This window comes from Phymastichus coffea, unplaced genomic scaffold (assembly GCF_024137745.1).
Source record: "Phymastichus coffea isolate CEN01 unplaced genomic scaffold, Cenicafe_Pcof_1.1 PCOF00227, whole genome shotgun sequence".
Classification (NCBI taxonomy): domain Eukaryota; kingdom Metazoa; phylum Arthropoda; class Insecta; order Hymenoptera; family Eulophidae; genus Phymastichus; species Phymastichus coffea.
In genome coordinates, this window is record NW_026707038.1 from 19,113 (window position 1) to 45,502 (window position 26,390).

General features: G+C 52.2%; 1 protein-coding gene across 3 annotated transcripts; it reads left to right on the top strand.

Moving 5' to 3' along the window:
- Window positions 1-771: 771 nt before the first annotated feature.
- Window positions 772-26,288, top strand: LOC131674301 (protein gustavus). Of its 3 annotated transcripts, XM_058952895.1 has the most exons (7): window positions 772-1,454; window positions 15,843-16,423; window positions 20,106-20,135; window positions 20,172-20,332; window positions 20,716-21,046; window positions 21,132-21,290; window positions 21,356-26,288. In XM_058952895.1, the coding sequence occupies exons 1-7, from the start codon at window positions 1,426-1,428 to the stop codon at window positions 21,493-21,495; spliced, it is 1,431 nt and encodes a 476-aa protein (XP_058808878.1). In that variant the 5' UTR covers window positions 772-1,425; the 3' UTR covers window positions 21,496-26,288. The 3 variants fall into 3 exon arrangements, with proteins under 3 accessions (XP_058808878.1, XP_058808876.1, XP_058808877.1); XM_058952893.1 differs by having other exon boundaries at window positions 20,106-20,332; window positions 20,707-21,046; XM_058952894.1 differs by having other exon boundaries at window positions 20,106-20,332.
- Window positions 26,289-26,390: the final 102 nt, after the last annotated feature.

Here is a 26,390-nt window from a genome sequence, read left to right on the forward strand (position 1 = left end):
AAATGAAATGTGCGCTCTGGTTAGAAGTGGAGGCTCGTCCTTTTGAAATCTGGCAGCGCGCGCGCCGATTGGAAAAGACACGGGGGCACGCCGAGGAAAACTGGTACTCCTCCCCGACACGAGCTTGCGTGCAAGCTCGGCGGCGCGAGGAACCGTCCTGCGTGGTTCGCATGGTAAAGCGGCCGGTGGGCGGCGTGCGCGCGCGCCGCCGCCGCCGCGATGACCCGGCGGCCAAGCAGATGCCGCGCAGCCATTCAAAGAAAGTCGAGCGTTGTCGAACGCGAGCGCGGCGAAGGGCAGCGGCGCTCCGGCGCGTCTCTTCGCAGGCACACGCGTGCTCGCAGGGCGAGCGAAAGCGAGCGAAGCGGAGCACAGAAGCGAAGCCTCGGGCGGGCCGATGCGCCCCGATAATGACACCCGTGCGCGCATCTCCCCTTTCCCGTCGAAAAAAGGCATGGGCAACGCAGAGACAAAAGCCAGCGGCAGCCCCTGTGCCGGCGCGCCGAGGAGAAGGGTTGGGAGGAGCGCGGGCCGCCGCCGCGTCTGGCTACGGCCCTGTGCCTGCACTCGCGCTCGCCGAGCTGGTTCTTTCAACGTTCGCCCGCTCGCTCGCTCGGCGTGCCGCCGCTGCTGCCGCTGCCGCCGCCGTCGCCGCCGTTGGCGAGGCACACACTCGCTGGCTGCGCGGCTGCGGGCTTGCCCCCACCACGGCTGGTGCGCGCGCGCGACTCGCCGCCAGTCAGTCTCTGCTCGGCCGTCGTTGGGGCGGCGTCGTCGTCGTCGTCGTCGTCGCTGCTCTCTCGCTCGCTCGCTCGCTCGCTCGCTCGATCGCGACTCATCATCGCCAAGGACGAGTCAGACTTAAGCAGCCGTCGACGAGGCCCAGCGTGAACGACGGTCGTAGGCGGCGAGTGTGTGTCGGTGATATACAGTGCATGACGGTGAGTCGCGTGTGAGCAGCAGCGGCAACGAGGCAGCCAGTCGTGCGTCCACAACCGCGCGCGACGCCCCGACAAGTCAGTCACGAGAGCTCGAGCGACGGCAGTAAAGCTGGACGAGGAGGCGCGGCCGTGTGTCGACCCGCTGGCGACCCCTGTGTCGGAGCGACGGCGCTCTAGCCAGCACTTGCGCCAGCAGCAGCGAGTCGCGGCTGCGGACGACGCGGCCAAGGTGGCGACGTCCGAGCAGCAGCAGCAGCAGCAGCAGCAGCAGCAGCAGCCGCCGCCGTTGCCGCCGCCGCCGCCGTCCGAGCACTCCGAGTCGCCAGAGGCTGCCGCAGCCGCCGTTGGCCAGAGCAACAAGATCGCCGGCAAAAAACGCCAGTGTTGTGTGCGCAAGTGCAATATCGCCGCCGTCAAGCGCAGGAGGTTGAGCAGTCCCGCGAACGCGAGCGCACAGGCGCTCGTCTCCTACGTCTCGCGCGATATGGATTGGTCGGTCAAGGCGCGAAAAGCGTAAGTCTCTTCATCCCCCCATTATCCATTGCGCGGCCCTTGCGCAAGCCTCTCCGCGCGCTCCTTCGCCGCCGCGACGCACTGCAGCTTGCGCTACGCTGACGCGAGTCGGATTTTGTAACGCGCCGCGCGCTCGCACGCACGATCGCGTCAGCCAGCCAGTCACAACGAGGTAAACAGCATATCTCGCCCGCTACCTCCTTCTCTCGGGTTCGCTCGCGACCTGCGTGCAAGCTCCGTCGCGCGCATGCGTCGCTCTCGCACGGATACGCTGAGTCTTGGAGGAGGAGGAGGAGGAGGAGGAGAAGGAGCAGCAGCAGGCAAAAAAGCTTTCAAGCTGGAAGGGAGGAGGCACCGGAGAACATGTGGTGTGCACGCGCGTCGACCTACGAGACGGAGAGAGAGAGAGAGAGAGAGAGGGAGAGAGAGAGAGAGAGAGAGAGAGAGAGAGAGAGAGAGAGAGAGAGAGAAATGCACTTTGTGGAACGGATGTCGCGAACGAGCGCTTATTTCCGGCTCGCGTGCTCTTTCCTCGAACGCGTCTGGTCGTCTTCTTCGTCGTCGCGGCGAGCCCTCGCAGTGCCCCGCTGCTGCGTCAGCTCGTAAGTGACTCAGTGCAGTGTGCAAGTGTCTGGATACAGTGTCAGTGGGCGAGCAAACAGCCAGTGTGCCTCGATGCAGCGCGGTTAAATGTCCCTCGAGGTCCGCTGCCGCCGGGAGCGCTGGGCATTTAAAGGCGATCGATCGCGGCACTCTCCCCTCGGAGAGCTTGGCGGCGCGAGCGCGCGCGCGACGTACGGGCAGGACGCCGAGGATTCCGATCGATCGGTGCCAGCGAGCCAGTTCTGCAAACTCCGCGCCTCGTGGGAAATTCGCCTGCTCTCGCGGCAGCTGCCGGGCGACCGCAGAAAAGACGCGTGTGAATGGACCCCCACATTGCACGAACGCGCGCACCACACGCGTATGCGCTCCAGTGCTCTCAAAAGTCAAATGGGAAAAAGGAAGTAGCGGGGGAATAAAAAAAGCTATCGCGTGCTAGTCGTGGTCGATCGATTGCCCGCGCTGCCGGATTAATTACTCGTTCTCGGGCACGCGACTTGGATCGCTTCGCTTCTTCTCTCTCTCTCTCTCTCTCGCTCTCTCGCTCTCTCGCTCTCTCGGTCTGCCATCGAAATAACGAGTGAGCTCCGACGACTTCATTGTGCGCGGACATCTGGCCGCGCAGTGACAGATGTGTTGCGTCGAGGCGTTCGCGATACGCGCAACAACGGAAAAGAGCTCCAGCCAAGCGAAGGAACGAAAGACGAGAGCGGCGAGCTCATTATCGCGAGATAGCGCGCGCACTGGCTTCGCCAATGGATTGTTCGCTCTTGCCATTACATTTATCGAAAATTGAATTGCCGATTTGGGTTTATCGCCGCGGGCAAGACCGAGAAAAGAGCTCAATTTAGATAAAGCACTTTCTCTCTGCTTGGCAGCCGATAAACAATTGTAATTGCTACACGTGTTTCATCGCCGTGTAGCGATTATTGATTTCTCGCCAATACTTTCTTCGGGCGCTCGCCTCGCGATAAAATCGTTCGTCGGCACCTCTACCATAGACATGGGCCTTTATCGCGTCGACGCATCAGCCTCTGGTTTTTCCAGCTTCGAGGTCTTCGTTAATCATATCTGGGCGCGTGTGCGTGTGGTTTTTATCGGTGAGCCTCGCTTACCGCGACGCAGATACCTTGCTCGTTCGGGCGTCGCGATAAGTCGTCGAAGGCGCGATAGACGCCGATCGTGGGCGAAGAGCGCGAGGCAGAAGCGGGCCAGGCAGCTCGATCGAGTGCTGGGTGTAACGACCTCCACCTTGGCGGCTGGCAGCGCCGCTAGCCGAGAGCGCCGAGCAGAGCCGGCGAGCTTGGGCCGCAGTGGCGTGTCGATATGGGCGCGCTGACCGTGACCGGAAGCCGGAACTCGCTCGCTGCCGCCCGGCCGAGTCGGCCGCTCGGCGTTTCTCGCGAGCTCGCGCGCGCGCCCATGCAAATGCCGAAATTGCCCGAGCGGAATTTCCCGCGAGAGGCGGACGTGAGAACAACGAAAATAAACTGACGCGCGGGAGAGAGCTTTCGCACGCGCAACTGGCTCGCATTCCAGACAAAGTATCGGCTACCTCGTCCGAGCGCGCCAGATAGCTCTTCTCTGCTCCGCGATGCCCGCGGTAATTTTATACCCCGGCTCGCTGCCCCGCCGTCGAGTCCTTCTATTTGCATCCGAGCCTGAACAAGCTCGCGCGCGCGGGCTTATCTCTCCCGAGCCGTCAGCCCGAAATCGTCAGCGAATAATGACCCACTTTGCTTGCCTCGCTGTGTACGACCTCATTATCATTAAAACGCTCTTAGGAAGCGCGCGTATCCGCCGCGGTCGCTCGCTGATATCAATCAATCGACTCGAAACATGCCATACATAACTCGCCGATTTAATGCGACTCGGCTGCCTCGGCTGCCTCGGCTGCGTGCGTTTTGCGACTCTCTTCTCCTCCTGGCATCGAAACGATCCATTATAGCTCGGCTTTGTTGCTGCAAATGAGACCGCTTTTTTCGTCGCTCTTCGCGTACGGCACGAGCTGAGCCAATATTGATCTTCACTCAATCCGTTATTTGCACGTTACTTCGTTCCGTGCCGAGAATTCCCAACTCTCTCGCGTTGTATTCAATATTTCGCGGAGACTCTCGCAGTGCTGCTTTTTTTTTCCGCGCAAGCGCTGCCCGGTGCGGGTTTATTTGGGCGCGCGCACATATAAATATAGGCGTCGCGATCGCGACGGCAGCAGCTGTTTTCATCGGGCGCGAGCGCTGCCCTTCTTTTAGTTGGCCACTTCCTCTCGAGCGTGCCAATTGCTCGCAGCCCGCAGCAAAGCGAGCGCGCTGCCTGCTTACACTTTGCATTGCCGACGATTAATGCGCCGCTTCACGGACGGAGTTTGTACGCGGCTCTTGCGAGCAGCGCGCTCCTCCGAAGACAGCGCCGCGCCAATTGAGCGAGAAAGTATTTCATGGACGCGTCACGGCTCTTCAATTGCCATTGATAGCCCAGTGCCGGTCTAAGCTTTATTACGCGGAGGCAAGCGAGAGAGTCGTCCGAATTACGCGAGGCGTGAGCGCTGACATAACTAATCTGTCCGATCGAACTCTGGCAGCTCCCGCGATGCTATCTCTCTCGCTCGCGCGCGCGCGCGCGCGCACGCGTTCGAGCGGCTCGACTGCGATGTGTGCAATATCCCTCTTGCACTTAGTTTGTATTTCTCTCTCTCTCTTTCTCTCTCTCTCTCTCTCGCTCTCGAACGTGCGGCGCAGATCTGTATCGACGCGTAATATATTTCGTATCGTTTTGTATGAAAACGACCTCGTCTCTTCGCAGCGCTGAAGCTGTTATACTTTGCCCGCAACCTGTGCGGTCGGTATACATTTCTGCCGACGTCATTCGGCTGCCGCTCGATTGCCGATTCTTCGATGGATATAAATTAGCCGAGTCCCGTGAGCTTTGCTGCATATTTATTCAAGTGTCAAGCGACTGCTGCTTTTGTGAAAATTAACCAGTGCGAATTTCGTATCGCGCGCGTGCACGAGCTCGACCTTCGCGAGGCATCTCTCGCTCGCCCTCGTCGTTAACAGAGGCAAAAGCTCCGCGCTCGTAAAAGCCACAGACGCTCGTTCCAGTTTTTATCATTCATCTCTCTATCTCTGTGACTCCGCCGTGTACACCGCCTTTTATGTTTTATTATTTTATTATTCCGATTGACGACCGACGCTCGCTTTACGTAAGCTTGCGAGAGCAGCGTCTGCTCGGCTCAGATTCAACGCAACCCGATGTGCTCGTGTATTTTGTGAACTTGAAAGTAGTCTGGCAGTTCTGTGTGCGCATTGACGTTTCGTAATCAAGAGAGCGAAGAGACCGGCGGGGGTAGGGGGGGGGGGGGGCAAAAAAGGAGAACGAAGCCAGTGTGCAATGCGCGCGGCGTAACAAAAGGAAATTTCGGTCACGACGCGCACTCGGCAATTTTCACTTTTATTGCTTCGCGCTCGGTCGCCGCTAAGCTGCCGTCGCCGCCGCCGCCGCCGCCGCCGCCGCCGCTGGCGCCGCGGTATCCGCGGCCAATCGCCACGACGCTTAATTATCGGGGCGAGAAAAACGTGAGAGCAAGACGATAGCGATCCCCGTGGTCCGAAATCGACTAGGCTTCGAGCTAGTTCGACGCTGCTCTTTTCACTTTCATATTTCGGCGAGCGAGTCATTCAAGGCCAGCGGGCCTGATAATTGCAGCGTCGACTCCGCAGACCGGTAATTGGCGACTTTGGCACGACGATGCGCAAGCGCCGATATCACGCGGCGTCCGCCAGCAGACGGCCGCAAGTGTTTCGCCGAGGAATTTGAATACAATTACAGTCGAGGCGCGACCACTTGCTCGCTCGGCGCTCTCTGCAGATGCGGCTTTCTCTTCCGCGCCGTCGGACGCCCAAGGAGAGTAAAAGCGATGGGCCTGTTTATTGATTAATCAGGCTGTTAACCGCTCAACGAAGGAGAAAACTGAGACGTCGCGAGGGAAATCGCTGCTGTGCTTCATGCGGCATGTGGCTTTTGTTTGTTTTCGCAAGCTGCTGCCTGACCCATTTGTGAAACGCGCCTGCTTGCGACAGTCGTGGCGCGCGCTGGCCCGGCTCTACTGTTAACGATTTCGGCGGTTACTCGACTCCCCTCCCCCCCTCCCGCCGCCCATCGTGTGTACCCATGCCATTACCAGAGTAGTGTCAAAGCAACTTTCGACAATGATTTCGCAAGTGTCCTCGCTCTCGCGGCTGTCGGCTCATCTTCTGCCTGCCGACTCGCGGCAGCTGCGTCAATATGAATTGACTCGTCCCGTGTGAATCTCGCCTGGCGCTGCTAGACCGGCGATTCCGTAAAAAGGGACAAGACTGAACGATCATTTGTACTTGGCAGAGACGTGGCCCCCTTTTGGCGCTACCACTCGCTTAGGTCGCGCTTTCTCTGGCAGTGAGTGCGTGTGTGCCTGTGCGCGCGCGTCTGTGTGTGCAAAATGCGAAAGCCGATGCCAACAATAAATCCGTGGTAATTTGTGTGTGCGCACTTGTTCGCCGCCGCCGCCGCCGCCGCCGGGAAACAAAGCTCGGACTCCTTTCGAGCACTGTAACGGACGCTCCGCGAGAGCCCGCAGGGGCTTTAAAAGCTGCTCTCGCTGGCGAATTTACGGTACGCGCGCACTTAAATTCCTCGCGCTCTCGTCGGCTTGTATTTTTTTTTTCTTTTTTGCTGCTCTCGCTGCTGCCTCTCTAGAAAGTTGTCGGCGAGGCGGAGCGGCCCATCTGGCGAGGAAGCGAGCGAGAGTGTTGCGCACGTGATACCGCCCTCGAAAAATTCGTTTTATCGTTCAGCTGGGGTTAAACAAAGTTTTTTTTCCTCGGGGTATCGCCGCGGCGGCTCTCGGAACCCGCATGCGGCGCGATGACGATTTAATCTTCCTGCTGGTGTAATTTAAAAAACGAAAAAGCGGCTTCGAGTGCCGACCTGGAATTTCCACTGCTCTTCAAACACTCGGCAGTGTCAAGAGTGAGGACTTGTTCTTTCCGCCCGAGCCTGGCTTTCGAGAAGGGACAGACCTTTCGACTGAAGCTCTTGGAGTCTTTCGCTTACTTCTGGCCTGAAATTCGTTTCAATTAGATCTCGTGTCTGTCTCGACATCTTCTCTCCGCTGGTCCATTGCTCTAGCAATAAAACGGCCAAGCTAAAAATAGCTTGGAAACCCGGAGGATCAATGTTCCGCTGGATCGGCGGCAATATCGCCGCCATAGGAGCGCGGACAAAGCCTTTGGAAAGTTGTCGGAGGAGCGCGTAGGAGTCTTTCGAAAAAGGGCTCGCGTTTGGTGGAAAAAAGAAAAAAAAAGAAAAAAAAAAGAAAAAAAAAGAAAAAAAAAGAAAAAAAAAAGAAACGAAGGAGAGGACGGGAGCCGAAGGTATCAACTGAGCAACGGAGGGCCGGCTCTCCGTGCAGTGCACACACGCGTAGCTTAGGCCTTATCTGGTTTCAGCAAAGCCCCCCCTGCCTTCGTGCGCGTAACTCGAGAACCGACAGACAGACACCGGGCGGGGACGTGAGAACGGAGAGCGAGCCAGCACGGCAGCTTTGGAGAGGAAACGAGCAATGGAAGCGCCCGAATTGGATGGAGCTCCAATCGGGCGTCCGCGGCGGCGACGAGTCATCGATCGCCTGCGCCTCGTCGCCTGCGCGCGCTCGCCTTTTACGAGCTGTTAACGAGCGGCCGAATAATTAACGCCGCGAGCTCGGCGCTGTCTGCCGAGGCGCGTGCGTCTCTGCCGTTCGTGCCGCTCGCTCGCCGAACGGAACGCGAAAAAGAGGAGAAAGGATCGTCGGCCTTATCGGCGCCAGCTCCGCGAACCGATTGCACCTTATCTCGCGGTCTCGCAGGTGGCCATTTTCTGCGCGTTTCGCCTCGCCCCTCGCGCGAGCGCCCACTAAAACGCGCACAATGGACCCGCTCGTTCGTCGCCTTCCGCTGCTTCTGCATCTTCGCGTTTTCTCCGCTGCAGCGCGCTCCTTGCATGCGGGCGCTCACGGCGAACCCTTCCTCCCCGCGAAGCGGCGCTCCTATCGGAGAGCCAGTAAAACTCGAGGCTTTACGTTCCTCGACACCCCCGGCCAACGCGGCGTCGCTCGCGGTCGTTAACAGCGCCATTAGCCGCGCGCCTAGTCGTCGCGGGCATCGCGCGAGATAAAACTTCGGCGTGGCCCCAACGAGCGATTGCGACACAGCCTCGGCAGAGGCGCGCGCGCACGTGCTCGGGCCGAACCCGAGAGCGTCCGAGAGCGTCCGAGAGCGTCCGAGAGCGTCGCCGCGCGGCCTTCGACCGGACTTTCGCCTAGTCCCGCGGACGGCTTCTCGAAATCGTCGCGTCGCCCGCGCGCAGCCTCCTGCCGGCGGAAGCGCGCATTTACTTTGCGCTTGACGATCGCTCGCTTTTTCGAAAGTTCACGCGCATTTATAAATAACAGCTCGCCGAACGGCCCGCTCTCTCGGCCCGCAGAGAGCAGATGCATAAATAAGAGCAGGAGACGTCCTTCGGCGGGCTTTCGAGAGCACGCCGGCAAGCGAATGTCAAGAGCGATAAGCGGGAGCGTGGATCTCGCGCGCGAACCGCTTAATTAAATGTAAATCGGCTGGAGCAGCAAAAGTAGCTCGCGCAGAGCTGTTGCTTCTGTTCGTTGGTCGTTGCACAAAGCGAGTGGGCAGAGCGACAGAAGCGGCTCGAAAGTCCGAGGGATAGACGTAGTGGTGCGCCGCTCGCGGCCGAAAAACACGGCCGGCAACAGATCATCGAGCGGACCGGAATACTTTCACCGTGGTTTCACGGCCGACGGACGCGTTACACAGACGTGCGCAATGCTAATAATACCGGCGCGGCGTGGCGTGGCGGCCTCGAGTGCGCGCGCACGCACGCACGCACGCACGCACCACGACGAATTCCTGCTGCGTGTATCCCGCGAGCGCTCGCAGCAGTGGCAAGCCTCCGGCTGGCTGCCTCTTTCTCACTGGCTGCACCCCGGTCAAAGACCTCGGCGAGTCGCGAGCGCAGTCCCATTGTAGTCGCGGCTGCACGTCGGTGTCTGATCTTGACCTCCATTCCCGGGCTTCTGCCGATCCGCAGCTCGCGCCTCCTGTCCTCGCGGCTCGCGCGCCCCAGTCGTACCCGAAAGACGGAGCGCGAAAGCCGCGCACCGGCCGGGATTCCCTTGGCCGAGCAGAGGCAACGAACGCTGCGTGCCGCGCCACTCCTGTCCGAAGCTCGCGACTATCTCGAGCTTTTTCCTCGCTCGTTCGGACTGGACTGGCATAGCTTGCGAGCGCAGCCGTAGGCGTGCATTGTTCGTCACCGCGCCGAACATCATCGAGGACCTCGGTGCACGGCGGATGCACCATTCGGGGACTCTCTTCACTCCGATCGTCGCTCCTTTCACTGAGCGCGGCTCGTCCCCTCTTCGTCTCCCCCTTCGTCTCCCCCTTCGTCTCCCCCTTCGTCCCCCCACCCCTCTCTCTCGCTCTCTCTCTACGTCTCCTCTCTTCTCGGCTCTTCGTTTCCGTTTCTAGTTCGCTGCGCGCGGCCGCTGCTCGCCCACCGAGCGTGCGGTGTCAGTGGGGCGAAGGATAACGCCGTTTGTATGTGTGCGCGCGCGACGTGTAAGAGCGAAGGAGCGAGAGGCGCGGTCAGACAAGGTCACGGTTAGAGTCGCGCTGCTGCTGCTGCTGCCTCTCAGCCATAACGCAGCCACGGAGCGGCCATCTTGCCGTCGAGCACTCGCCGCATTGACCCCGAACGCGCGGGAGCTTTCCTCGTGGTCCAGTCCACCTGCACGATCTGCACGACCTACCGACGCTCGCTTGCGCATCCGCCACGTGAGTCCTCCCACCTCGTCGCTCGCTCGATCGCAGTTACGCCCGCGGCTCGGATATCGGCCGCGACTGTGCACTTGGCGCTATTTAATTGCTCTCGCTTCTTTCGGATCTCCGACGGCAGCGGCAGCTTTTGCAACGAACAGCACCGTCCCGGAAATCGCGAACTTGATGGACCTAGAGCGCGCAGAGCACCAAGATTTTGCAAGTTTCGTCGAAGAGGAGCAACCGTGGGGGCGGCGTTAACGCAAACGAGTAGCGGAATTGTTAGCGTCGTGGTTTTTACGCAACACCGTATAATAAAGATGCGACTAGCTCGATAAGCAGCGGCTATTATACCTAGCCAACGCCGGTGTGTGTCTAATGCTACAAACCTTGACAACACACACACACACACACAGCAGCGGAGGCGCGCTTTACATAACTCGCGAATAAGATTTTACAAGCAAGCGTTCTCTCGCGAGAGCGTAGGCTCGAGAGCCATAATGCTCTTAGCTAACAGCTCGCGGCACCGTGCAGTTCCAATTAGATTAGTACGGGCGAGCGTGGCTGTCCGGAACAAAGGGAGACACACGTCACCGGCATCGGATTCAACGGCCAGGCGCCTTTCCAACCCGAGAAACTCGGTATTGCGTTATAAAACTCGCCGCGCCACGCGAGCTTATCTCGCCGTCCGAAATGTCTGCAAGCCTGGCTTTCGGGCAGGGCGGCCAGGCGCAAGTGTGTAACCCAAACCGACGGGCAGTTGAGTCAAGAGCGCGTTTCCGAGAGAACGTCGCGCTATCGCCTGTCTCGCTTTACCTTTTGCTTCGACTGCACGGCGCGACGACCGATAACGCGCGAAAAGAAACGAAACGAAAGGCAGACGCTGGCTCGTCGTGTGGGAGTCTTCTTATCGTGGCTAATGGAAAGTTTTTCTCGAGACGACGACAACGACGACGGCGGAGGTTCGGAATTTCATCCCAATAAAATTAATGTAAAATTGCTGCGACATCATTCGAGCGCAACGTCGCGCGGCTTTCGCTTTCGTCGGCACGCGCGCGCGCTTGATCTTGAGCCAGTCTCGACTCGAAAAAGGAGATCGGCTCGCGGCGAGCAGTCGCGAGCGGATCCCGGAGGAAGTGGGCGAGCATCGTCGTCGTCGACGCCGCTCGTCGTCAGTGGCAAGAGGAAGAGAGAGAGAGAGAGAGAGAGAGGGGGGGAAAGAGAGAGAAAGAGGCAAACAATGGTGATTGTCTGGAAACGTTTACAGCCTAATTATGTGAACATGGCCGCCGCGGCACGGTGGAGTAACAATGCTATAACTCGCAACAATGTACGATTGTTCATTGTCTGCGTGTGCACCAGCAGCGCCAGCGCCGACTCCCCACTTCTCTCTTCTGCTCATCCTCTTTTCGCTCGCTCGCTCTTATCCTATATACCCGCTGCACGTAGACCTGCTCAGCGCTCCGCGTCGCAGCGGCTTTTCCCATCAAAGTAAGCAGCTCGCGATCGATCGCCCAGCCCGGAGCAGCCACTCCTGGCGCCCGCGTCTCGTCAGCACCACCCCTTCGCCGCCGTTCGCACGGCGGAGCAACGAGGCAGAGCTTGCGAATGAACTTCTCCCGAGTGGGGTTGCTCTCGATCAACCAGATGGCCGAGTGCCGATGAACGACGACCACGGCGAACGCTAGATGCAGCGCAGCGCGCTGTGCTAGCGAAGGCCGCGAGCGCGAGCGTCAAGGTCGCTGAACCGCGAGCCGCGCGGCTATCGAACAAATAAGGGAGCGACGGACACGGCTGCGCGATAAGTGCTAGCAAGGCTCGTCGCCCGCACACACCCACCTTTTCGACGCCGATCAACTCGCCAGCGCTTATCGACAAAACTTGCGTGCATGGCGCGGCTCCTTTTCGCTTCTCTACTGCTCGTGGAGGAGCAACGACGGGCGGCGCCAACACGCCAAGGCGAGCCGCGAGCTCGCGATCGTCGCTCGCTTGACGTGCGTACGAGCGACGCGTAAGGACAGTAATATACGTGCGCTGAATGCACGTCCACGCGCGCCGCCTTTCGTTTTTCCATCGGTCCTTGAGATAATCTTCTTGCGTCGTTTCTGAATTTCATCATCGCTTGCTCGCGCGCGCAGGCAAACGCGTCAACGTCTGGCAGTGGCTCTCTCCCGTTTTCCCGCGCGCTCCGAGTCTCTTTTCCTCCAAGGCGACACACAGCCACTGCTGCCGACAGAGAGAGAGAGAGAGAGAGAGAGAGAGAGAGAGAGAGAGAGAGAGAAGAGAAAAAGGAAATCGCAGCCGCAACTCCTTGGCATAGATATCGACGCCTCTCCGTCCCGACTCTCTCTCTCTCTCTCTCTCTCTCTCTCTCTCTCTCTCTCTCTCTGCTTAGTTTTACCTTCGGAGTTTATCCGGAGAAAGAAATTTGGAAGCCCAATGAAGTCGTTCATTGGACGAATTGGCTCACGTCACAGCGAACTACCCTAATTTATCCACAGAAACAACGCGTATTCGTTAACGGAATCCCAAGCAATGGCAATTGTCGCTTGACTTTATTAGCAAAGAGTTTTCGCAGTGTGTCCAGTCGTTAACCAGCTCGCTTGCGTATTATCCCAGTGCGAAGACGAACAACGCGCAAACTATTACATACACCCGACGGGTTTTCTATCGCTAAAGCGCCTCGAAAAACAAAAAACAAAAAAAAAGCGCAAGCTCGGCCGCGCAATCCGTAGGCGCGAGACTCACCGTCGAGTCACCTTGAGATCGCGGCGGCCGAATGAAACCGCGGGCTCAATTTTTCTTTGCTTTGCTCTACTCGCGCGCGCACACACCTATCCGCGTCGAATCGGTAGAACGCGCCAACACTGCTGCGGCCTTCGCGGAGGTGAGCGCGTGTCGCGCGTTTTGTTTTGACGAAGGCGCACGATGAGAGTTGGCGAGTGACGCGTGCACGAGTTCGCCTCGATGGTGACGGCGCGCCTGTTGCCAGGAAGGTTGCTCTCCAGTACGCCACCGTTTCGTTGTTCCGCGATCGCTCTGACCACGTCGGGGTGTGGCAACGAGCCAGTCAAACTGACCCTCTTCACCCTCCTCTCGTCGCCAAGCGGCCGTCCAGTCGTCCGCGCCGCGATGCAGCTGGCCAGCCATGCAGCCAACAGGTGCCGAAAGAGAGTCGGACGCGACGCGTCAGCTGTGCCGTCCCAGCAGTCTCGCCAGTAATTGTTTCCTTGGCGCTCCTTTCGCCGCTTTGCTTGGCGCCGCGAGTGGCCGGACAATCGCGTCGTCGGCGCGCCCGGAACGAGCAACCGAATGCACTTGGCGCGCGAAAGGCTAATTGTAAAATAGCAGCTCTCGCCTATGAGCCAGACGAGCGCGACGTACGGCGAGCGTCGTGCTGCTATGCGCTCGCTCGCGCGAAATTAATATTCGCGAGCACGCGCGTGCCGGGCAGCGCCGGCGGTGCCGCCTGCCGTGCGCCCGCGGAAAGTGAAAGTGGCTCGGGCGACCTGCGCACAATGCGCGCCTTACGGCTAATAAATACCCCGAATTAGCCGCTATGAATTGTTAAATAATCGGACCTTTCACCCGTGCCCCCGTCGCGACGCCACGGCCGGATTCGGCGTGGCTCCGAGCGCCGCGGCGCAGCGGCGTGCACGCGACGCGATCAATACTCGCGGAAAACGTTGGCTGGTTCGACGCCCGCGTGTACAACGTGCGGAGAGCACGCCAACCAGCCAAATTAACGGCCCCGCCGCCGCACCGCTGCTTTCTGGCTTTACGAGCGCGTAAATATTTGGATGGCTGGAGCTTTCTGATCTCTGCCCCCCCCCCCCCCCTCCGCCGCCGCCGCGCCCAGCCCCACGTTTTACGACTCGTCAGCTTTTTTTCATCGGCTCGGCTTAGAAACGCATTCCTCTTCTCCTTTCGCGTCGATTCTCCAAGCGACCTTCTGCTGCCGTTTATTGCCGTTTAGTGCCGCATTTTTCTTTTCATTAGTTACGCAGATTGAAAAATCTCGTCTAGACATCGAAATTTATCCCCTCGCTGGAATTTGAAAGGGCGCTGTGCCGCGGAAATTCGGAGTCGAACGCAAGTTTTTATTCGGTAACAACTCGGCGCTTGGCAAATGTAAGCTTGTCAAATCCGATAAAGTCGCGAACGACTGTTGGTCTAAATTGCGCTAACGAGTGGCGGAGGAGACGCGGCAAGGGCGTCATAACGATATTACGCCCGTCGCGAATGATAATAGCGGCGGCGCGCGAAGAAACCATTGGCGTGCAACCGTTACCGCCGCCGCCGGCAAACTCGAGAATCTTGGATCGTCTTCCTTCCGTCTCGCGCTCGCGTGATTAGCACAGGCGTGGCGTTGAATAACGCTGACGAAACTGGGCTGCTGCCGCAACTTTGGCGCGGCAGCTACTGCCACACGCGTGCAACACACTTAGCACCAGACCAGAGGCGCTAAACTGCCGCTTCGGATTGTGGCCTGCGTTTCTTTGTCCGTGCATCGATGGAAAGCTGGATATCTGCTCCGCATCCGGCGTAATCGAATACGCGCGCCCGCCAACCGAAACGAAACGGATCTAACGTGTCCGGCCGGAAATCAAACGAGCCGAGCATTCGCGTCGAAATCCAGTCGTCGCGCGCTCCTTTCCACTTCCCCCTTTTGACTCCGTGCGCGTATCTAATCGGTTGCACGCGCGAGTCCTACTCCGACGGCTCGCAGAGCGACAATTCTTTTTTTTCTGGCGCGGAGTAAACGTTATACGGCACGGAAAAAGAAGCGAAAACGTGATACCAGCTAGGAAAACGTGCTGAACGTGCGCGGCGCTGCCGCGCACAACGCCCGGCATTGTGCGATTCCGCTTATAGCCTCGCGAGCATGACGCGCGCGCGTCAGCTTTTTATCAATGAGCGGCCCCGATAAGAGCGGCTCGCGCGCTCTCTTTCTCTCTCTCTACACATGCCTCTTGTGTAAACTCTGATTACGTTGTGCTCGGCTCTCTTTCTCGCTTCGTGCGCGCGTCAACAATTGTTTAATTTGCAAGACCTGTAAGGCGCGCGGGCGGTGGGGCGTCTGTGAGGCTCGGCAGTGCCATTAGCCGAGCGCGAGACTGGTCGCTGCAATAAAAGCGGAAGCCGGATACGGTGATCGATCGCCGCGCGTCTGCGGTTTTGAGCCCTGCCGCGCGCGTCCTCCTCTTCCTTGCAATATCGCGTGTCAACGACAATCAAACACTCTCTCGAGCCATCAAGCTTGTTTTAATCAACGTCACTTTGTAACTGAGCTGTTGGATTAGGACGGCCCCGCTCTCTCTCTCTCTCTCTCTCTATCTCGCTCCATGTCTACGACCCCACTGGGCTATCGGACCAGCAGTTCCTGTCAATCCGCATCCGCTACCAATTGCCAAATTATATTTCTAGTTTTTTTTTACGAGCACTGCCTCGAACCTACTCCCGATTGCTTGAAACACAAGGAAAATCACCTTTTTTTCAATTGTTTGGCAATTGTGCACTTTGATCGGCAGCTACTGTTACGGCAAATTCGCAAAACTTTCCTCGTGTGAATGATATTCTGATTAGTCAGCGAGCGAATTGGATAGCAACGATTATTTGTCGGCCGTTATTTTATATAAAGCTGCTGACGACGAAGCATGAAAGCTCAGATTCCAAATCAATTGACGTTCTGCGAAGTAGAGGAGCAAACAGACAGTATACACCGAGATATTTATACATGGTTTGTCAGCCAGTAACAAGCGCTCGGTCAATCGTTCGCGAATTCAGAGTCGGCGTATTTTCGGCAAACCGTTGAAAGTTTAAAGCACACGAAGCCGGCGTGTCCTGTCAAAGCTTAGCTCGGAAATACACGAGGCGAAAGTATGCCGATCGATGGCCATTGACAGAACTATCTAAAGCCTGCCTTCTTATGTTACAGGTACTTCAGCAGTCTACATTGCGTGAGCGGAGACGCTAGCCGCGGAGGAAGCGGCGGCGGAGGAGGCGGAGGCGGCGGTAACATCGGGACCGCGACTCGGCTGCTGCGGATCCGGAACCGAGGCAGCGGCGGCGGCGGGACCGGGGGCGGCGGAGCCGGGGCTGGAGGCGGCGAAGCCAGCCCCCAGGACAGCAGTCCCAGAGGCGGCACCAACCAAGCCCAGGTCGTCTCCCAGGTGGCCCAAGCTCATCAGCAGCAGACTCAGACCCAGTCGCAGCAGCAGCAGCAGCAACAGCAGCAGCAGCAACAGCAGCAACAACAGCAACAGCAGCAGCAGCAGCAGCAGCAGCAGCAGCAGCAGCAGCAGCAGCAGCAGCAGGCGACCAACAACCACCACCACCACGTGCACCACCCGAGCAGCAACCACCATCACCACCTCTACCATCCGAGCAGCAACGTCAGGCACACGAGGCAGAAGCTGCCCATCAGCAAGCAGTGCACCGATCATCGCCACCATCCCACGCGTTCGCATAACCACTACCGTCCCCACCGGGGCATGAACATGGGCCAAAAGATATCAGGTAGGTCGCACGACAACAGCACAATGCCCGTCCTCTTTGTTCCCGTTCCGATAGCGTCGCGCACAAAAAACCGTCGTACCCATAGCGGCGGTTGACTCGCTATATCCATGGGTCAAGGTCTCGCTACCTGCACCTTGAGTAGACCAGAGGAGCCTGCTGCCTCTTTCTCTCCCTCCAGGTGCCGAGAGAGAAAGAGAAAGAGAGAGAGAAAGAGAGAGGAGCGCAGGTCCCGCCTCTTCCCCTTGATACTGAATCATGCAGCCATTCCTACGATTGGGGCGCCCTTCATCCTCTTCCCTTTTTTTACCTCTCCCCCGAACCTTCGGGTGTCTGTCTGCCTTTTTGTGCTCTGTATCCACACTGTTAATTTTCGAATGATTCTCTCGCGCGGAGGACGTGCAAATGGAATAGATGAGCGATTATTAATGCGCGCAGCCTTCCAGCGAACATACGCAATCAGAGTCCGTCTCTGTTTCTCGCGCGTTTGCCATGACTACGGGGATCAATGGCGCAATCAAGCCATTGATGAAAAATTCCGCGCGCGCGCGCGCAAGCAGATTAGATTATTCAATGTTGCTCCGACGGTAATGATACCCTCGGTGCCGGCGTGAATCTCACGATGGAATTCGACGGTTCTGCACGTTCGGGCTTTGCCAGTCCGGCGAGATCGATTCTTCATTAATGGAGCGCACGCGCACTCGTTCGCTAATTGCAATGTCGACTGCGCGTAACTGTGCCGAGCGCCACAGTTTCGCCTGCCCCCCGTCTCTTCGAGCGTTCGTTCGCGTCCGTGTGGAGAGAAGAGAAGAGAAGAGAAAAAAAGCTCGCGCCGCGGGCGAGGGGGGCAATTCGCATGGATAAAATGTCGAACATCCGGAACGGAGGAGGGGAAATTGCCCGCCACCGAGGCTCTCGTTAGCGCGCGTACAAGAAATGGCATTCGCCAGCAAAGTTTTGACATCGATCGGCATTTTCATTTCGAGCCTGCGATCCTGACGCGCGGTTACGCTGTTTTCTTTTCACTTGGAGCTCTCGCCGTGAAAGGTCGGAAAAAAATTGTTTCGTCGACCGAGAGATACTCTCGAGTCCGTATTTTTTCTGACTTTTTTTCTTCATTTTCACTCGTTCCGCCGAAGATAAAAGGAAAGCAATAGTCAAGAGTCGTGACTTGGCTGGATGTAAACGTGGGTTCAAGGCCGCGTTCTTGGCTGGCCTTACGCAAGACCAAGTGCGTTACCTCACCTCTAAGTACACAATCCATCATGCGCGTAGGATAACCGCCTTCTTTTTCCTAGACTCGCGTTGGCCTGCCGTAATTGTCCTCCTCACCTTTCTCCGCTCGTCGTCGAAATCGGCCAAGCGGTGCAGCTTCTTTATGCTTTTCTTCTTCCGACGATTGTCCAGTCGAAGCAGCAGGCACGCTCGGGGAGAATGATGAAGTTAGGCGTGGGTCGATTCCCGGAAAGGCCAAGCGTACGTGCGAGCTGTAGATAAATAGAGAGGAGAGAAAAAAGAAGTTTGGGATTGAATGCGATCGGGCGAGATCAGTCAGGGGATAAAACGGCTACTCACCTCCGGCCCGCGGGACAAGTCTCACCATTTTCCCGCGGCTTCGGGTGTGTGCACGGCTGCCCCGTGGAATGGCCCGTCGATAGGGATCGATCCAGCGTCTCCGCTCGTTAATCTGCCGGCCGAAAGACGTCACGGCTAGAGCGAGCTTTGTTCCTAGCTGACGGTGCCAATCGTTATTCCATTTCCCGAAAAATGCAGTGAAAGCGCAGTCCTCGCTTACTCATCGCGGCGCACGGCAATGCGCATCCTTAATTGCGCTGTTTTTCCACCGTCCACTGTCCTCGACGAGATATCAAGCTGCTTCAGCTGATCCTAGATCATCGCCTCGATCCTCGCCTCGATCCTCGCACATTAGCACAGCAGGACTTTAGTCGGTTTTACCGAGCAGCCCCGTCCAAATTGTTACAACAAATAAAGGATGGGCCCTCTCGGAATGTTTCTGAAGGCACTGAATAAGTTTCTTCGTCCTCTTTCTCTCCCCAGCGCGTCTGGCTTCGGCCCTGTGCAGGCTTTTAGTAGGCCGGCCGACCGACCCTCCTCGTTTCTGTCTGGCCTTTTCTCGCGCGCGCTGCCTGGAAGGAAAAGACATTTAGGAACCCTCATCGACGACTAGTGGCGCGAGTACAGCTGCGCGCTCAAATAAACCTCGGCCCTTCGTCAGGCCTTCGCACTCAAATAAACCAGCGGCCCTTTTTCAAGCCTGCGCGCCTTGCTGCGTGACAGCCTCCAAATGCGTAGTCTCGGCTGCGCGTCACGGAAATTCTTCAAAAATGCTCAGTCTCGCTCGCGCTGTCGTCCGTCCAGCACGCGTTCTTCGCTTCGCTACTTTTCTTCCTACTTATCGACTATAGTTCATCGCTTCCGTCTCCATATGGATCTCGCGCTAGATATCTTTCTCTGATAATATCGTTCTCCAGTCGATGGTGAATTTTACTTGTTTTATTAAGTACAACGATCACGAAGGCAAACTCATGTTCAAACTGCAATACTCGTTGGACAGAAGTAACGAGAGGGAAACGAATCAAACGAACGGCAAAATCAATAATTTGGAAAAGCTAGTTTTTCAAGTTTTAGTGGAAAAAGGAGTGACTAACATTGGTGATAAAACAGTTGAAAAGTTAAAAGCGCGGCCAGCAGCTGTATCAGAACTTTGGGGTGGTACGGTACGAACAGCGGTGGCACAAAGGGCAGGAAAGTGGCGCCCCCTAAAGTCGTGGCACAGGCACGTGAAACTCGGTTTCTCCTCGACATTGACGGCGGACGAGCTAACCTCGTTCAAGTTATCGGCGATTGTACGGCCGCGATCGGCGAAGAGGTCCACGAACCAGGTTTACGTTCTTTCGTTTCTCCTCGTTCTGACGAGAGACGCTTCTCGACCAGAAAGACTAACGTGACCAAACTTGTTCGAACATTCTTTACCAGGTTGTTTTGCAAACGCAATAACGATAGTATGACTAGACGAACTTCGAATAGACTCAAAAAGTTAAACGTCAGCACGATCTCAAGGACAAAGGTATCGCGATCCGTCGGCTCTACGAACACCAGGAGAGGTAAACATGATCGACCCACCACGAGGAGGATACACCCAAACGCAGACAGTTCTCGACGCTGCTGTACGTGCCTCTTCTCTCCCTGTCAGTACCGGCTTTTTGTTCGTGAAAATTCGTCACATTAATTCTACTGCCTCGTAATTCTATGGAGACATTTGATTATCTCTTTCTCTCTTGAGTGCGACTTTATACGCGCTTCATTAAAAACGTATTCGATTAGTGTTCGTGCTTTGTTAACTAGCCCAGTCTTATTATACAATGCATAGTGACCAACGTGGGTCTATGGGTATTTGTTTACACTTTACTTACTGCATTCTTAGCGTGTATTCCACAATGAGAATTATTCATCACATATTCGATCCCTATTACTCTCTCTCTCAAATTGAACTGTTTCACATGTCATATACACACACACAAAACAAGGCAGACAAAATAGCGTTATACCCGAGGCATTGTTTGCAAACGTTTTACGCGGAATAAAACATGACACTCGCAATGACAAAAGACAAGACATGAACGACTCTTGAAATGATTAAATTAACATTTTGTTTGCTTTTCAGGTGGTGTGAAAAGCGTATCGCGTGAGAGCGGTGCAGCTACAGGAGGTGGAGTTGGCGTCGGTGGAGGCCAGGCGGCTTTCAAGGCAGCCTTGCCGAGGGAGCTAGCTCAAGACTTCTCTAGGCCGGCACGTCTCGATGTCTTGTTGGACATGCCGCCTGCTTCACGGGAAACGCAGATACATCACAGTTGGAATGCCGAGGACAGAAGTCTCAACATTTTTGTAAAGGTGTGCTGTGCATTACATTTATAGCTGACCCTTCATTCAACCATAAATAATTTGACCTGTACTTTGTTTCCCTATCTATCTATCTTTATGCTTCTACCTTAAAAACATTGTAAAATTCCTTACTACTTTTGGTTGCTGTATAAATGATTATTGTCTTTGTTTTATTTTTTCATTCATCAAGTTTTTAAACAAATATTTTTCAAATTTCTCTTGCTTTTATTCTATACTAGAGCAAATGAGAAAAAATTCATTTAAACAGGTATCCTTGAAAATTTCTCAACTAGCAACAATGTAATACAATATTTTAAATATTTCTGTCATTTTTTTGTTGAACAATTGATATAATGATAAACAAACATTTCAATAATGTGTAGTCTTTGCAGGAGGATGACAAATTGACGTTCCACCGACATCCTGTTGCACAAAGTACAGACTGCATAAGAGGGAAGGTTGGATACACAAAGGGTATGCATGTTTGGGAACTCCACTGGAGTACAAGGCAACGTGGCACTCACGCCGTCGTCGGTGTGGCTACAGCAGAAGCACCTCTACACAGCGTTGGTTATCAAAGTCTCGTTGGTAACAATGAATTTAGCTGGGGCTGGGACCTTGGCAGGAATAAACTTTACCATGATTCAAAAAACAACAATGGCATTACGTATCCTGCACTTTTGAAACCAGAAGAATCGTTTGTCGTTCCTGACAAATTTTTAGGTTAGTACTTTGTCTTAATTGTCTTTCAAAAACAAAAGCCTCACATTTATAATGAACCTTTATTCATAATTCTTTCTTGTCACAGTTGTACTCGATATGGATGAGGGTACGCTAGCATTTGTTGTTGAAGGCCAGTACCTGGGTGTAGCCTTTAGAGGTCTCAAGGGTAGAAAGCTGTATCCTATTGTATCAGCAGTCTGGGGCCACTGTGAAATTACCATGAAGTACATTGGCGGTCTCGATCGTAAGCATCAATTCATTTGTATTTTCAGAGATATTTCAAAATTCTTATCAATATTACACTTGCAGCTGAACCATTACCTCTTATGGACCTTTGCCGACGAGTGATCCGACAGCGAATCGGAAAAGAGCGTCTTGAAGATAAGGTTAACGAATTGAACCTACCGTTAGCAATGAAAACTTACCTACTGTACAGAGACAGGAGGTAACCACTAATAAGTGTTTACTAAGGCGCCACATCTACTACGATCACCACAACTATGACTACGATAACCATTCTACATCGTTATAAACTACAACGCACAGGGGACCCGCCAAACCCCTCGTATGCCATCGAGCAAAGCCCACCAACAGTTGCGTGTCTTTCGTGTTGAAAACAAAACAAATAAGAAAAACTGGAAATGTGTTTATAGTATAGGACGAGTAGGAAGAATCGTTCGACTATCAGCGTTTGCTGAACGAAATTTTGAAATTCGAGATTGTCGTGTTTTTATTTTCAAGATTGACCCTCGGGTAACTTAATTCGTGATAGAATGTAATACCGAAAAGAATTAATTGTAGTTTATCATTAGGTCATTGTTGTTTTATGTTTTCTATGTGCGATTCAAATCGTAAAATCTTTATTACTTGTTAAGATGAACGACGATTATCGCTGAATCTTCATTTTCCTTATTATTTTTTTAATTTTATGAATTTTGTTGATAAAATTAGGACATAACAAACAAAAATGTAATGCGAAACGATCTGACATTAATTGCACTTAGAAAGAACGAATGCTGCAATTGTTAAGTGCGAAGTTTGTACTCAAGGCATGCTGCTTGGTGAGAGTTCGTGTGATCTTGGTGGTACTTCAAGGTTGGCCAGTAAAACGTTAGACTTAGTCGAGCCTGGAGGCCGATAGATCTACGAATAACCTTTCTCTTGCTAAAACAAATTCAGGGCTTATGCTCTAGTCCAGCAGTGCGAGTGGGTGAGGATTTAAAAATAAACAGAACAAGAGAGAACATTTGCGTGAAGCAGAGAAACAAAAATAGAAAATACAATTATGTTACATGAAACGATTGCTAATTATTAACTATATTAAAGAGAAAACAGTGAAAAATGTGTGTACAGTAAGAACAGAATGGACTACCTTCCAGTAGAGTGAATTTTCAGACAATTTTTTTAAATATGCTAGATCTAACAAAATATCTAGTGGTATGTGTGTGTTGTAGGTGAGTTCAAGATTGGCGATAACTTTTTTATTTTTGTCAAAACACTGTCTATGTCATGCTTTCTTTTGTTTTTTGCGTGATATGTGCATAAATTGTAAAATTGTGAATGTGTTTTGTCGTTTTCGTTGCTTCACTGATAGTTATTGCATTTACATTGACATTTTTCAACTTTAATAGCTGGTAAATTTAAGATCGCAAATAATGATCAGTGAACAGTGAAAATGACGATTATAGTGATGCAGATGTTGAATTCACTGTTGATAAAACGATGGTGAATGTCGATAATAATTGTAATGGGCGTGTAACTTCTATACTATTAGCATGACAACTTATGACTGGTCTGTCTAGTTGATACCTTAGTGCTTACGTTTCGTCATTTGATTTAAACAAGCAATTCACAGAGCGTAAGGAATGAGCCGACCTTCGGTCTCATGATGTATATAAATATGTTATAACATTTGTCTTCTCGACAATGAAGCGACCATTTTCGGTAATTTTTTTTTCACTGCTTGGCGGTTTCGAGCAGAGTAACAAGTATATTAGTGTATTAAATTGTTCATTACTCGAATATAGTTGGTTTTCCTATTTGTGAAATATAATTTTTCTATTTTGTTCTGCAGCGCATTCGGTAATCGATTTCCTTGTATCATTAAGATCGAGAAAATCATTGAGACGAAAAAGGGGATTTTCTCATTTTACGAATAGCTTGACATAGAGTTATTTCGTGTTTGTTGACATTCCCAGTTTCTCTCATGCAACCGATTGTACAATTTTTTACAACCAAACCTTCCGGAAATTGACCCACGCACATGTTTATAATTAGTTAATGTTTGAGACCTAATGCTCGTGACGTGCCGCGTCTTCCGATTTCTGTTCAATTGTTTCATAATTATTTATTTGATACCAATTATTCTTTCAAATTTTTTATAGCATAAATAAAAATTCAAAACAACTGTACGTGTCATTTTGTTCAGTATTTTTTATGTTATTTATTAATTTACGTCTAAGTAAAAAGCGCACAGCCAGCAATCCTTCAGAGAGATAGAGAGAGAGAGAGAGAGAGAGAGACAGACAGACGGAGAGAGGAAGATAACACTGAAGCTTCCTCATGGTCCTCGATGAAACAAACTCGCTTGAGAAATTGTGACCATTCATAATTTGTCGTATTTTATATATGGACACGGGCAATATCGAACTCGAGTTGCTCAGCTGGAGTAAAATATTGCAAGCCTAAAGAAAATGAAAGCACATAAGTACCGTACAGTTTAAGGAAAACCCGAAAGATACGTGTATGTTAAGACCATTATAAATTAATTATAAATATTATTGGGCAAAAAAGACGTGCATGAAAATACGCACTGAGAACAGCATTGAAGCGATAATATTTTATAAGATCCGAACGCGTGTCACGTTTCGAGCATACTGGACAGAACAAATAGCGATAGAACTTTGTACATATTATTAATGATAATATTAATATTATATCAATTGATAGTTTAATTAATTAAGAGTGTTAGTCGACATAATGTGGATTCATTTTTTACGGTAGGCTCGACGATCGATTGACCGATTTAGGACTTTATGATTTTCGAGCTCGGACATTGTGTAAGCGTCGTATAAACTTGTAAAGGCATATACAAAACAATATTGTGCGCTTCCTCTTTTACGGGGGAAGCTGTGAGAAACGCATAAAATGCTAAAAAACACGATGAAACTATAGCATAAAGAGGAATGAGACATGAGAGAAAGACGCGAACATCGTTATTTTTCTCTAATTACTAATGAATTGACAAATCCAAATTGAAAAAGCAAATAAACGACTAAAAAAATGACAAAAAGTGTTTTTATACCAATAATAGAAAACTAACGACTTATTCGTTTTATACTATTAATAACACGAATTTTGTTTCTTCTTTCTCTCTTCTGCTTCCTCTGTGCCTTGTGAGACGTTCAGATCTATCTCATTGCTTTGGCATAAGTCCATTAACAATTTCATTTTTCCAACAAGCCGAACGACTAGAACTGATTTCGGCCTCCGAGCTCTTTGGTGCCTCGATCTTGGTCTTGCTTAGATAATTGTTTCACAATTGCCAGAGATACTCGTCTTACGAAGTTGAAAAAAGGTCAGGGACAGCGCTGACCAACGCCAGAAAACAAAAAAGTAAACTATAATAATCGATCACTTCACCTCGTAATGATTTTTCGAGAGCTTTATATCGTCGAAAGGAACAGTGCCATTCTCGCGAAGTGACCAACTCGCGCTCGAATTCCCCATGAGCTCAGATACTTTTACATAGATAGGTATATTGATCTAATTCATAATTAAACGAAATTGAAGGTGACCATAGTTGTTTTCTAAATTTAAGTTATGGAAAAATGAATCTGGCTCGGGCAAATCTGACGCGAGTGAGGCCAGTGTTTCTGGAGCTTGTACATAGTAATACTTTTGTAACAATATCTAATTGACATAAACTATGGAATGAAAATAAAAAATGGATTATACGATATTGTCGTCGCACGAGCAGATAAAAAAAAATTGATGTATGAATAAGTGAAAACGAAAGGGTGTGTGCGAATGCAAGTGTCAGTCTTTTATGGTATACAAAGACGATTTGGCGCTAGGCATTTATGATCATTAGGAAAATTTCCATGTGATTGCGCGTCAATGATTTTATTTCAAAATTTTTAAAAAATACAATTCAAAAATTTGTTTCTCTTAATTGGATTCTACACAAAGACAACCGCATTCGGTCATTGACGTTTTTGTTAAACTTATGACAATTGATTTGATTCAATAATAAACTCGTTTCTCCTCACATTTGACTTTATTGACTCTGAAATTGTTTCGCCTTTCGTGGAGACTAATCCGCTGTCAAGAAATTTCCACCCTCGAAAACCGAAAGCATAAAGAACGACAACCGAGTCTATATCGGATTCAGGGGACGATCGAGTTAGTCCTGTATCGACGCGCAAGAAACTTTTGCGACTGATAAAAAAAGAAGCACCTATACTTCAAAGTATTTAGATGCTTCATGCCCCAACGAAGGTTAAAATAAATGATCACATATTCTAATGCTTATTGCAATGCCAGTTCTTAATTAAGGAAACTACTACTTAAAGGGGCAATAAAAGAGGAATCGAAGTTATCCGCATGCGCTGATCAAGTCGAAGTGAAAAATTGATTGTCCGGAAGCTTTGACTGCTTAACAAAGTTCACTTGGCGATTGTATGCGTTTGACTGATTCTCTGTGTTATTAAGCCTGGACTATAGCAACGAGCGATCTCACCGTTTATGATTTAAGTTATAACAGAACAAGTAAAACAATGAAGCCGACGAGAAGGAATAAATAAAAAAAGTTGATGAAGCGACTTAGCGAAGTATAATTGCTGTATAGCGCGACGATGCAGAGCGATGGAGAACTTAAAATACGTAATGCCTTAATGTTATGAACGATAATAACGATAGTGTTATGTAATTAGTTGAGACGAGAGTGGAAGTTCGAAGTACCAGCGCAATTTTATCATTGTCTCCATTATCCTCTGTTTTCGTTCGTGATTTGATATTTTTTATATAATGTAATATGATTCCAAGTGAGAAAGTGTGAATGCGTACCGAGAACAAACCAGAAAATAAAATAAAAAAATCCACGTGTAAGTGCGGAGCGAGTTGCGCGCGAGAAGTGCGCCAAGTGCAGACTGTGCTGTCTAAAATAGTTCAGGCTGGATGTCGATGTTTGTAGCGATAAACAAGCAAAACCGTATTGTAATTACAAATTGAGAAACCTGAAGCTCAGCTTGTTTTTCTTCCCACATTCCGTCCATCATTCGATATCCCTGTATACCCACGCTTCTCACACCGATTTCGTCAAGTAGTGGATCTTTCTTTACTT